This window comes from Alternaria novae-zelandiae, assembly GCF_023758075.1.
Source record: "Alternaria novae-zelandiae strain BMP 2774 chromosome Unknown scaffold_2, whole genome shotgun sequence".
NCBI classification, from domain to species: domain Eukaryota; kingdom Fungi; phylum Ascomycota; class Dothideomycetes; order Pleosporales; family Pleosporaceae; genus Alternaria; species Alternaria novae-zelandiae.
Window position 1 is genome coordinate 1267518 of NW_026056962.1, and position 12016 is coordinate 1279533.

At 53.8% G+C, this 12016-nt stretch overlaps 4 protein-coding genes across 4 annotated transcripts; 3 read left to right on the top strand and 1 right to left on the bottom strand.

The window, feature by feature from the left end:
• Window positions 1–657: 657 nt before the first annotated feature.
• On the top strand, window positions 658–3159 carry J4E88_001434 (uncharacterized protein; the record flags this gene model as incomplete). Its single annotated transcript, XM_049395103.1, has 3 exons — window positions 658–735; window positions 800–2888; window positions 2939–3159. 3 exons carry the CDS (start codon window positions 658–660, stop codon window positions 3157–3159), a joined length of 2388 nt encoding a protein of 795 aa, XP_049258967.1.
• A 256-nt stretch (window positions 3160–3415) lies between these two features.
• Window positions 3416–4335, top strand: J4E88_001435 (uncharacterized protein; the record flags this gene model as incomplete). Its single annotated transcript, XM_049395104.1, has 5 exons — window positions 3416–3488; window positions 3568–3633; window positions 3793–3821; window positions 3878–4114; window positions 4168–4335. 5 exons carry the CDS (start codon window positions 3416–3418, stop codon window positions 4333–4335), a joined length of 573 nt encoding a protein of 190 aa, XP_049258968.1.
• A 450-nt stretch (window positions 4336–4785) lies between these two features.
• Window positions 4786–7059, bottom strand: J4E88_001436 (uncharacterized protein; the record flags this gene model as incomplete). Its single annotated transcript, XM_049395105.1, has 3 exons — window positions 4786–4998; window positions 5053–6645; window positions 6808–7059. 3 exons carry the CDS (start codon window positions 7057–7059, stop codon window positions 4786–4788), a joined length of 2058 nt encoding a protein of 685 aa, XP_049258969.1.
• A 1119-nt stretch (window positions 7060–8178) lies between these two features.
• On the top strand, window positions 8179–11613 carry J4E88_001437 (uncharacterized protein; the record flags this gene model as incomplete). Its single annotated transcript, XM_049395106.1, has 1 exon — window positions 8179–11613. The coding sequence occupies one exon, from the start codon at window positions 8179–8181 to the stop codon at window positions 11611–11613; it is 3435 nt and encodes a 1144-aa protein (XP_049258970.1).
• Between the last annotated feature and the right edge of the window lie 403 nt (window positions 11614–12016).

Here is a 12016-nt window from a genome sequence, read left to right on the forward strand (position 1 = left end):
CGGAACGATATACACGCAGTGTCGCGGAGAGTAGCGACCATGGCAGTATTGGGCATCCAAGGCAAGGTCTAGCATTGTATGGCGCGCTGGAGGAGCATAGGGCTGCGTCGCGACGCTTCTTCACTGCCATTGTATAGTCATAGAGGCTTTTGTGGAAGCCGATCTGGCGGCGTACTGGATGCTTGGTTATGCGAGCACACGACGGCATGCGCATTCTTGTATCATATAGCAAATTCAGTGTCGGCGTCACTCAAGACCCAAGAACATTTTCGCTCTTCAGCCCAAACAAGGTGCGTAATCGATAACAGCCGGGCGCGAAGAGCAGCCCCACTTGCACATGCGCCTTCCTCGTGGCTGTGTGAGCACGCGTATCCTGGGTTGACAGTATTACCTTGTGATCTGATGTAATAGCGCGAGAGAGAGCGTGCCCCGTTGCGTAGAGGATGCATGGATGCTGGAGGACAAAGTCGTCTTCCATGGTCGTCGCTGCTCAGCCTTCGCGGTTGCGAAACGCAGCTACCTACGTCACACACCCGCGCGAACTAAGACCGGCGACGAATCTACAAACACGAGCCCGAGACTGGACGCGAGACACCTATTCTGTCCTCCACGCCACCCCCCGCGTGAATTGGGCGCATCATATACATGTTTTCCGCTATGCGCGCCAACACGACGCAGAAGGCCTACGACGAGGCTTTCCTAGCCTGCTCGACTGCAGTCTACTTTGAGGGCCAGGTCAGTGCCCAACCACCCGCCAAGTGTCGCATGTTGCCAGCATCACTGACAGAGAGGCATATAGAACAACGAGAAAGAAGCGCTGCGATCATGGAAAACCGCCCTTGACCACATCTACTACCACAACGCCCGTCGCAACCCCTCGACCTACCGCCCCGCGTCCGAGACAGAGAGGGCACTGATCGAATCGCTGCGCCAGTTGGAGCTGCAATGTAAAGAGCGCGTGGATCTGTTGGAGGCGCTGAAAAAGAGTCGCAAGGAGTCGAAAGAGAGCCTTGCCTCGCTCTCGTCAGACAACGATGCACCCACACCACCACCCCACGGCGTGCCCCTATCGCAAAACGATCCAGGCGCATCTACATCATGGCTCGGAGCTGGATCTATACCACCCATAGAGTACACAGATCTCTCAAGACCGCCAGCATTGCCCTACCGTCCGGCGATGGCGCCACGCAAGAGCTCCGGTACTGGCTCCATACGTGACAACAGCTTGACCCAGACTCGGAGCGCATCGACGCTATCTCCAGGACCAGCGGGAGAGAAGAAGACGCGTACACCATCCCCGGAGAAGAGTGGCAGAATGCTACGAACACTGAGACCCGGGAGAGAGAGCAAGCCATCTTCGGCGAAGTTACCCAACACATTGAGAAGCCGCCCGGATGCTTCAAAGGCAGCTACCCAAGCGTGGAGTGTCAAAGCCACAGCGTCCTCCACTCGGCCAACATTGGGGGCCCCGAACCCATCTACCAGTTCTCTTACACCCTCCGCCCGCTCGTCCCTCGACAAGCCGGCTGCTGAGAGACCGAATGCTTATTTTCCGAAGTCCGAAGCACAACCGCCGCCTGCACAAGCACCGTTCTACTTTAGAGCTGGCGAGGGGTCAGCATCAACAGCATATGCGGTTCCACCACCTGGTGGTGAGACTGATCCGGGGCCGGTCAAACCTGCTACACACGAGCGAACAGCGCCAGCAATACCCCGAAAGTCTGTGGGTTTGAGTCGAATGAACAACGCGCAAGGACCCAGTACAGCATTACCATCGTACCGAAAGGAGTATCCCAAGCTCACACCGGACCCTCGATCTCTTGCCGCGCATGCTGCAGCCCATTCGTACGGCGACAGTGGGGGCGAGCGAAGTGGAGTGATGTGGGATCCGACGACAAGGAGACTTGTACCAAAACCCAAGAGCAATGACACACAAGCGCGAAGCAGTTCAGAGCAGGAGGACTCACCTGAGTCTATATCGCTGGAAGAGGACGGAGATTTGCTCAAGCAGAGGCCACCTCCAGTGCGGAAGGGCAGGGCTAGAGGTAATTCGATGCGTGCAGAACTACCGGATACCCCAGGCGCGGATAGCTCTGAGGCGGAACTGGAGCCAGAAGAGACGGATGAATGGAAGCGCAAAACGGATGAGATCATGAAGAATTTGCCACGGGGCGTCGATAAGCAAGCAGCACAACAGATATTAAACGAGATCGTGATACAGGGAGATGAGGTACACTGGAGCGACGTATCAGGACTTGAAGTTGCGAAATCCGCCCTGAAAGAGACGGTAGTGTACCCATTCTTGAGGCCTGACTTGTTTATGGGTCTGCGAGAACCTGCTCGCGGCATGCTCTTGTTCGGACCCCCTGGAACTGGAAAGACGATGTTGGCCAGGGCAGTTGCTACAGAGTCAAAGTCTACTTTCTTCGCTATTTCAGCTAGTAGTCTGACGTCGAAGTTTCTGGGCGAGTCAGAAAAGCTTGTTCGCGCCCTTTTCCAGCTTGCAAAGATGCTGGCGCCATCAATCATCTTCGTCGACGAGATCGACTCACTCCTCTCGTCGCGTTCGGGATCTGGCGAGCACGAAGCATCGCGACGCATCAAAACCGAGTTCCTTATCCAGTGGTCCGATCTGCAGAAGGCAGCTGCCGGGAGTGCGGTCACTGACAAGGACAAAGAGAGGGGCGATGCAACTAGAGTTCTTGTTCTCGCAGCAACGAATCTGCCGTGGGCGATCGATGAAGCGGCAAGACGAAGATTTGTAAGAAGGCAGTATATCCCACTGCCCGAAGATTGGGTCCGGAAGCAACAAGTCCAGACGCTATTGAGCCACCAGAAACATGAGTTGAGTGACCGCGATCTGGATCGTCTGGTCAAGCTCACTGAGGGTAGGTGATGATCATTGAGGACCTGAATCGCAATACTAATTTCTTTCCAGGTTTCTCTGGTTCCGATATAACGGCGCTCGCGAAAGACGCTGCAATGGGCCCTTTGCGCTCACTGGGCGAGAAGTTACTTTCCATGACGATGGACCAAATACGACCGATACAATATCAGGACTTTGTAGCTAGTCTGCAGACTATCAGGCCGTCCGTAAGCAAGCAAGGACTGAAGGAATTTGAGGATTGGGCTACACAGTTTGGTGAACGTGGAGGCTGAAGTACTAATTAACGGGCTGGCAATGCGCCTGCAATAACGAATCAAGTATTTACATGAGTATATGGATGATCACAGTATCAACTTCATCTGCTTCAATTGCTCTTAGCATGCTCACCCCACCTGCCTGGGTCGAGGATGGCTCCTTCCGTCTGGAGTGTGCCCGTGACTTAGCGCCATCCCAACACAGGCGCATCTCACATCCAGCAACGTGTTTTTCTTCCTTCAATCTATCTTACCATCGCTACCGGAGCAGAAAATGGCACCTCGCAAGAAGGCAGAAGAGAAGGCCACAGCCAACGAGGCCGCAGATCTGGTGTTGGAGTATCTTCGTGAGTCACTCACTTCACCTCACATCTGAGAGCTCAATATTCGCACCGCACCGTGTATTCAAAGACTAATTGGTTGCAGGCAAGCAAAACCGCCCATACTCGGCTATCGATGTTTCGGCGAATCTACACAACAAGGTCACAAAAGGTTCGTTGACCTTCCACTCTTATCCGACAACGACTGATTCAGGGCAGCGTCTGCGGCAAAGATACTGAAAGACCTCCACGAACAGAAAGCAATTGAGGGGCGTGCCGCTGGTGAGCTGGGTCGAGCCTATCTGCAATTCATATCAATTGACAACTTCAGGCAAGCAAATCGTATACCACGCTTTGCAGGTATGATTGAATCCTTTCTCTTACCCAGCATTCGCTCAGATCTGACCCACATGTAGAACGCAGCCGAAGCATGCACCACTGAACAACTCGCCGTTCTCGACGAAACCATTGTCGATCTCCGCACACAAACCACCACTCTTGTCGCAGCCGCAAAGAATCTCCGTGGCTCCCTGTCCAGTCTCAACTCCACGCTCAGCACGGCAGATCTTGTCGCCAATGTCAACACTCTTGAGACAGAGAAAGAGCAGATCGAGTCTAGACTTGATGGATTGAGGAAGGGAAAGGCGAAAAAGGTAGGTTCATTGTACTCAAAGTGACTTGTGCGTGTTTGTGCTAACTCTGCAAGGTCACGACATCAGAGCGAGAAGCGATTGAGAAGGAATGGAAGAAGAGCATTCGCGTGGCAAAGAAGAGGCAGAAGATTGTGACGGAGATGTGGAAAGAGATCAAGGAGAATTTTCCTGATCCGCAAGAGAGAGAGGACCAGAGGGAGATGTTCGACCTCGATGGATGAGGGTCTGCTGCGCTGTCAGAGTGACGTGAACGATGCTTAGGTACCATGTGCTGGCGATGTTGTACGATGTTAGATGTGAGGATACCAGGACGATGTAGTGAAGCCAGATAGTTCAGGCTCAAGACACGAACTACTTGAAGACATACAAAAGTGTATAAAACTTGCGTATATATCATTCACAACGTGCTTTGAACGTAGTTAAAACGCCTCCAACGCCACTCTGGCAAACCCGCAATGATGCGAACCAAAAAGCGAACAAGAGATGAGAGGTTAGATCCCAATGGCAAACAAGCGCCTTTACAATGCAGTGCAGACACCAATACATGAAGCACGAAACATAGCCTGCCAGGCCAGCTGGCGAGCCTACAAAGCTACCAAGACTGCGCAAACAACATCCCAATGCAACGTGACAGAACGCAAACAGCATCAAGGTGCAGGTAATACGACGACTCAAGAGCGCTGATAGGAAAACGAGCTACGGAGATCATCTCTGATCTCTTGCGACAAATTATCGTCGGCGTCGATGTGGCTGGGATCCTGGGCACGCGCCAATTCTTCGAGGGTTTTGGCGAGGGCAGCGCCTTCGGTGCGGCCGCGGTCTACGTTGACGAGCATCATGATGGGGAAGGGGAGACCGACTAAGATAGCTAGGAACCAGAAAGCCTGTAGTTGAAATTAGTATGAGGGATGAAGTTCCGAAGTGTTGAGCCGACTTACCGGTCTGATTTCGCCATAAGCATCGGTGATGGCGCCTACGATAGCAGGGCCAAAGACACTGCTGCCTTTATCCGTAATGGCGTATAAAGCGTAGAAGGCGGCTTCGTAGCCAGGAGGGATGAGTTCGCCGAATAGCGCACGGCAGTAACTGCTGAGACCGCCAAGGACGAAGCCGTAGACTGCACCTAGAGGGTACATCTCCCATTGCTGCTGTAAACCCAGGTATCCTAAGCGCTGGACTGCTGGTATATACCCCAAAAGGCCGTATATTGGAATTACTTCAAAGAGCATGATGCAGAGTAGGATTGTTTGGGTTGGTGACAAGCGGAAGAAAGCAGATAGCCGTGACCACAGGAAGGCGCCCAGAACGCCGAAGACTGTTGCAATGACGTTTATCAGGGCGAGCATGGCGTACGACATGCCTAGCGTTGTCTTTGCGAAGAGCACTGCTGTACCGGATACAGTGGCAATGCTGTCCGAAAGTAGGAACCATGCTGCGAGGAAGAGTAGTACATCCTTGAGATGTCGCGCGTGGGTCGCTGTACGACCAAGGGATTTCCACGAGTATGCAAAGTACGCGAGGGCAGTGCCAAAGTTGGAGGTTTGCGCACCGATATACAGAGGCGGTCCTGGACGGGGACGCAGCCAGCGCGCTGTCGGTAGTGTGAAGACAAACCACCACGCGCCGATGACGAAGAGGACCAGGCGGAGGCCAAAGTTGGAGGATTGGAACGCGATGACGATGAGGATACCGATAGTTTGCACAAGCAAAGCAGCAATGTAACCGATCGCGATACCGTAGGATGAGATCTTGGTTGCAAGAGCGAGTTCCACTGAAGGAGCGCACCTGCTTCTCGCCCTTGGGATTGTCAGGTCGGCGGCTGACAGATTACTTGGCAACAGTGCGGTTGTCGCATCAGCGACTTCGTCAAGAAGGCCTTCTCTTTGTCCAAGCTGGTTTGCGTATTGCGCTCCTCGTACAATATTCTCCTGCGTCGGAGTTTCACCCCCTCTCTCGTCGTCTTCTTCTGTCTCCGCCTCGTCTTCCTCGTCTGCGTACGATTCGTCGGCGATGGAGTCGGCGTACTTGACTGTTGGGTGGAAGCGCACCATTAGCGGTAGGAAGCTGTTCAATAGTACGAAACTGGCACCAAAGCATGTGTTTGAAATGATTGCCAGCACTGCGCCTAGCAGATACACCTTGGGTACTACTGGTAGGAAAAGCATGGTCGCGATGCTTCCAATAAATGCGAACCACAAGAGGAAGGTCTTCCTGAACCTCCCATGATCCGCTGCGCCGCTCATGCTAATGATCAGCAGAGCTTGTATGAGGACGGATATGCTGAAAGTGTACATGGCGAAGCTCGCAGTATTGATCTCGATACCGAGGATATGAACGACGCATTGTCCCTTTTCAGGATTCGGTTTGAACAGAGCTTCTACGGCGTTGGTGGAGAACGATGGGCCTGGATGGACGGTAGGCTTCGTGGCTTTGCACGGTGTGGAAGGATCGGATAATAAGACGCCATTCTCGCGCGCGAGTTGCTCGAGCGTTACAGGTATGAAAGACCCAATACCGCACACAACAAAGACCTGGGGTGGTTAGTGTCGGTGCTCGCGTGGGTTATAAGCTTGACGAGGCGCGTCCGAAGTAGCATCACGAGAGAGACACGCGCACAGCTTTGCGATATTGCAGCAAGCTCGCAAAGGCCTGAAGCAAAACGGGATGGTAGTAGGAAGGAAGGGATGAAGTACCTCGGCAGCCCATCCATACATGTAAAAGCCGCGGAGCTCCTTGTCGCTGGTCAACCGGGTGTCTTCGCCCTCGTAGTGGGGCTGCGAGTCGTGGGACTCCATGTCGAGGCTCTGGTCGGAAGAGAGGCTCTGCTCATCGTCTGCCTCGTTGGACTGCGATATGGACGGCACCGAGACTTTGGACTGTGAGGATGCATTGCGCGCAATGGTCGGGCGCTCATAGGGCGGGAGCTCGGGCGCGCGAGGTGACATCGAGCGATTGGAAGCAGTTGTCCGCAAAACAGGGTCCTGCGCTAATCAACGGAAATGCGTCACCGCAACTGAGACATGATGAAGGATCGAGGGATAAATGCGACAGCTGACCGGGCTGCTATTCAGGTCGGAGGGCAACTTCTAGTGGGCACGCTGAGGTCAGGCCCAAGCTGGGGAGAGATGTGGAGTTGTTGGGGTGGCAGCGGATGATCCCATGGGCATGACCTGTGAACATCTGATAAAGCGTCTACTTGCAGTAGAGGCTTATCCGAGAAAGACATTGGACAAGGCGCTTGCGCTCAAGCTCGCATCTAGATAGACTACTGGCCGCCGCAGCCGCAAGCTCGCCGAGCCGCGGACAGCAATGCGGTGAATGACTGAACGTACTAGCGATTAAAGTGGCTAGCTACATCGCATCCGCTCGACGAGACATGCAGTGTCGTTGACGCATATTATAGACAAGCTGGGCCCTCAGGCTTGACTCGGTTGCTGATGCGACTTCAGAATGTCTGGCTGGAGATGCAGGGCTCCATCATCAGCGTGCATGGGTGGAGTAAACGCCAAGGCGCTAAACCCAATCCACGCCCTCCCTCCCGTCGTCGGTACGAGAGGCTGCTGATGTTTCAACGACCTCATCGCTGCAACCACTCCACCCGCCCACGTCGCGCGCACCCCATCCACGGCCACTCCGGACTAATTCCCACCGCTCTACGGCCGCGACTGCCATCACGACGTTTTGCATCATTCACAGTCGACGATGCGCTAGTCGGCAGCGCCCCGACCTCGCTTTCTTTCACCTGCTGCATTCGACCAGCGCCCTTTCAACACTCACTGCGCCTCGTGCTATCTCGGCGCTTCCATTCTTACGCCAAAGCATCTGCTTTAATGAGCGCGCCTCACTCCTAACCTGCGCATTTCACCGCCGACTCCACCGCCAGCCCTCTGCACGCAGCCTCGATTCCGATCCAAACACCGCGCGGTTGACATTGTCGCGAAAACACCAAGGAAAAAGCGCGACCACACACTTCAAGAAAGCTATAGACGCGCGCAAAACGGGTGCGCAGACGGCGCCCCAGGCCGCGGGACGGAGGACGACGTAGTATGCCAGGCATTCTCACCATGAACCACACCGGGTCCGACTCAGCGACGGCTTCACGAGATGCAGAAAACAGGAAGCGCAGCCACAACGGGGATCTGACCAATGGCGGACTCAACGGCGCGCGAAGTGACACACCGGCAGGGGGACCTGCTGTCAATGGGGGTCCTTCGCGCGAAATCAGCACCAACGGCGCATCCATGGCGGTCACAGCAACGGCCGGTCCCACGCTGGAACAATACTCGGATCTGCCCCCGGAGATTGCTCATATTGGCCCCGAGCAGTACATGTCCCTGTCTACACTCTTGTTACGGATATCCCAGGAATCTTACAATGAGTTGGAGGAAGTCCTGAAGAACATGGCAGCCATTCAGATAGCGCCAGTGTCCAACGGCGCTCTTCCCAACGGCCTTGGCGCGGCGAATGCACAAGTGAATGCAGAGGCGAACAAGCGTAAAAAGCTGGTTGTGCTTCAATTCGCGCAGGAGCAACGGGCTAAATTCATCAAGCTGCTAGTCCTCACCGAGTGGGGAAAGAAAGCTTCCGTTGACATTTCAAAGCTCATTGATTTGCTGGCCCACGCGAGTACACAGGCAGCCCATATGGACGCTGCTGACTACAAACTGGAAAAGATTAAGATTCTGTCCAACAATGCCAGAGAAAACAACCCGGACGTTGCGACCGCCCTGGAAGTGCTATCGACAGGGAAAGCGTCATGGATGCCGAGTTTGGGCTACATACCGCCTGAGCCTATCTCTGCCGAGCAGGCCCTCAAACTCCTTCGGTACATGAACACCTCTCTCTCCATACGCCTCAACGTACACGAAAGCCTCCCACGACACCTCCAAGACTGGCGTGTGCACTCTGGACGCGCAACTTTTGTTGTTGCTAATGAACTGGAATTCGACGTCATGTCTTTTGTAGAGGATGCTTCAGAACAGTGGTTTCTCATCGATCTCCGGTTGTTGTTCACTCCTGCACCTACCATTACCGTCGGTAGCCGTTTCTTCATGCAACTCAAGCTGCAGGCCGACGTAGTTCTAAAGGAGAAGGGTCTGACCGGCCTTTTCGACTTCCTGAACAACTTCGTCCTAACGCACAAGATCTCAGTGCTTCGATCGCAGGCCGTTAATCTCGTTCGCAGCGGCTGGGCAGGATCTCTCAAGGTTGAGCCTGTGCATCGCTTGCTCGTCGTGTCTTATTGGACTGATAAGCCTGGAAAAAAGAATTGGATTGAGATTGGCGTATCGAACAACAAACCAAAGAACGGCAAGGTTTCGTGGAGAGGGCCTCCCATACCGTCGCTGACTACGCGCTGGTTCCGCCAAGGCAAAGAAGTGAAAGATGTCAAGTTCCATTTTGACTGGAAGGATCTCTCCATGGAACGCGTTATCAAGCAAGTCATCGCACGCCACACGAGTGATATCTTGCGATCCACAAAGGAGAGTTTCAAGTCTGGAGTGACGGCGAACGCACATCTTTCCGAGACCGAACCTGCCGACTCTACACTCAACGCATCGCTGGGTACGAAATCTACATCAATTGCCCTATCACTAGAGTCGGTCACTGGTAACTACATTCTGCGACCAGCTAGCGCACTATCAGCGCGAGCCGAGAATGCTTTCAACCAAGGCAGAGAGCCATCACAGATTGCTCATGTAATGACGCAAGTGCTAGCCGGCACATTGCTCAGTCTGATCCAGAAGAACGCACAACAACTCGGGTGGCAATCGGTCGCAAGACAGGCTTTGAAGCAGCAGGTAGTGTCGGCTGCTGTCAAATTGGATGTCATCTCTTCCACGCTATATTGCCCTCGCGGCTGGACACCAAACTGGGCATTGGCAGCGGTAATCGACTCTTCAGGCGAATCGTGGTGGATCTTCGAAATCGGATCTGGTGGAAACAGCCTCGAATACGCCGAGCAGATCAAGTTGGACAGACCTGATGGAAGCTCCTTGCCCATCAACCGCAACACCTTGGCAAGTCTGGAGAGGGTCGCTGTGCAGCTTCTGTCGTTCCGCGTCACAGCTCGCCAACTAGAAAAGGAGAAGAAGAATTTCAGTTTGCGACCTGAGTTAGGGCAAGCAGGCTCATTCGTGGAAGCTGGCTGTGTTCCCCGTCGATGGGTGCTGCATGTGCAAACTCCGGATCTTCTTGTGCCCCAAGCAGACGAAGACTCATGGCTTGAATCAGACATCAAGATTACATGTGAAGGCTTGAAAGTTGGGGTTCAGGACGTCTGGCATATGGCTGTCGGTAAAATGGTCAAGTCTGTTGCTGCAGATATGCATAAGCTTATGGCAGCTTCACCACAGACCGCCTTCAAGTTCTCAGAAGACGGCAACTTCAGGATTCTCCTTGCCACGCCCTTTGGGCAAGATATCCTAGGAGAGCTGCGAGCACGACTGCGAGATGTTAACCGTCTTCGTACCTTTGCCAGTACCCTTCAGAAGCGTCAAATGCGGCTTTCGTCTTCCTCCTTACAGCGCGTACAGTTCCAGTATGGTCCATCGCCATACTCTGCGACTGTCAACTTTGGCACTGAAAAGGAGCTTACCATTGAGCTGTCACATGACAATCCGCACCATCGGATTCTCCATCTGCTTACTGAGATCGCCAACGATCGGTTGCCTTCCTTCCCAACCACGGAGGTCAGTGATGTCGATGGCCTGGATCGCTTCTGTACGACTCTCGTCGCGACCCGACCCCTCTTCAAGGCCTTGCGCGAAGTCGAGGAACGATCGCCAGGCAACTACAGTAACCCCGCAATTCATGTTCACTCCGTCCTCAAATACCGACTCACATATGACAATCCGGTCTGCACTTTTGACGTGCGCCTTCAGCCCAAAGATGACCAGGTGTACTGGTTCATCGAAGACAACTTGCGTCCGAAGGATCCTCCAAATCAAGCCACAAATCTACCAACTCCCGAGCGTGCACCTGGTCATAGGCGTCTCGACAACTTACAGGCCAAGCTGAAGGAACTCTTCAGTGGGAAGGGCCCAGGATGGTTTGGTACCCGAACCGGCATGGTGGCGCACTTGGACGCGATCCCTGAAGCACTACTCAAGCTGGATGAGTGTGTCTTGAGTTGTAAAATGGCAGGAGGTTATGTCGCACCTCCACCACTTGAAAAGCCCCCGCAACAAGCGCAGAATCAGGGATCTGGTCCAAGCCAGGCGCCTGCACAGGCGAACGGGAACCAGCAGGGAAGCCAGCAGCAGCAGGCTAGGATGCAACAACAGCAGCAGCAAGCGCGCCAGCAGCAGCAAAGACAGGCTCAGGCCCAGGCTGGGAAGCAGCACCCGAACATGCAGCAACATCCGAGAAGCCAACCTCCGAACGGCAGACCCTCACAGCAGCAGATGCCAAACGGCCGCCAGCAACAACAGCAAGGTAGAGGCGGTCCAGGAGGTCGTCCGGGGCAGTCCAAAAACGACGTCATCACCATTGATTAGAAAACCTTGGGATGAGACCAGCATACCAGCTGTAATTGCGTTCATTCCATTCACGATTTGTGTACAATGTTTTCTTTGCACGTTCTTCACGTTTTTCTAGCATTGGGTTAGCGGGACTACGGTATAATTTGCGCTTTCAACAGGTTCTGCTGTCTTGCGGTTCTCGGTGGGATTTCCCACCGGATTATGTATTCTATCTGACATGGACGCGAGGTCGGCTTTATCGGCGGACGATTTGGGCCCGCGCTTTTTCTTCTTTTGCTTCGTAGCTTGTATGATCCTTCTTTTTATACCATGGTGGGAACTTGCGACGAGGGTAGACATGAACACTATCACGCCATGGCTAGATGTGGTGCTGGCGATCTACCGATATAGATACCAAATGCATAGATGCTATCAAAGG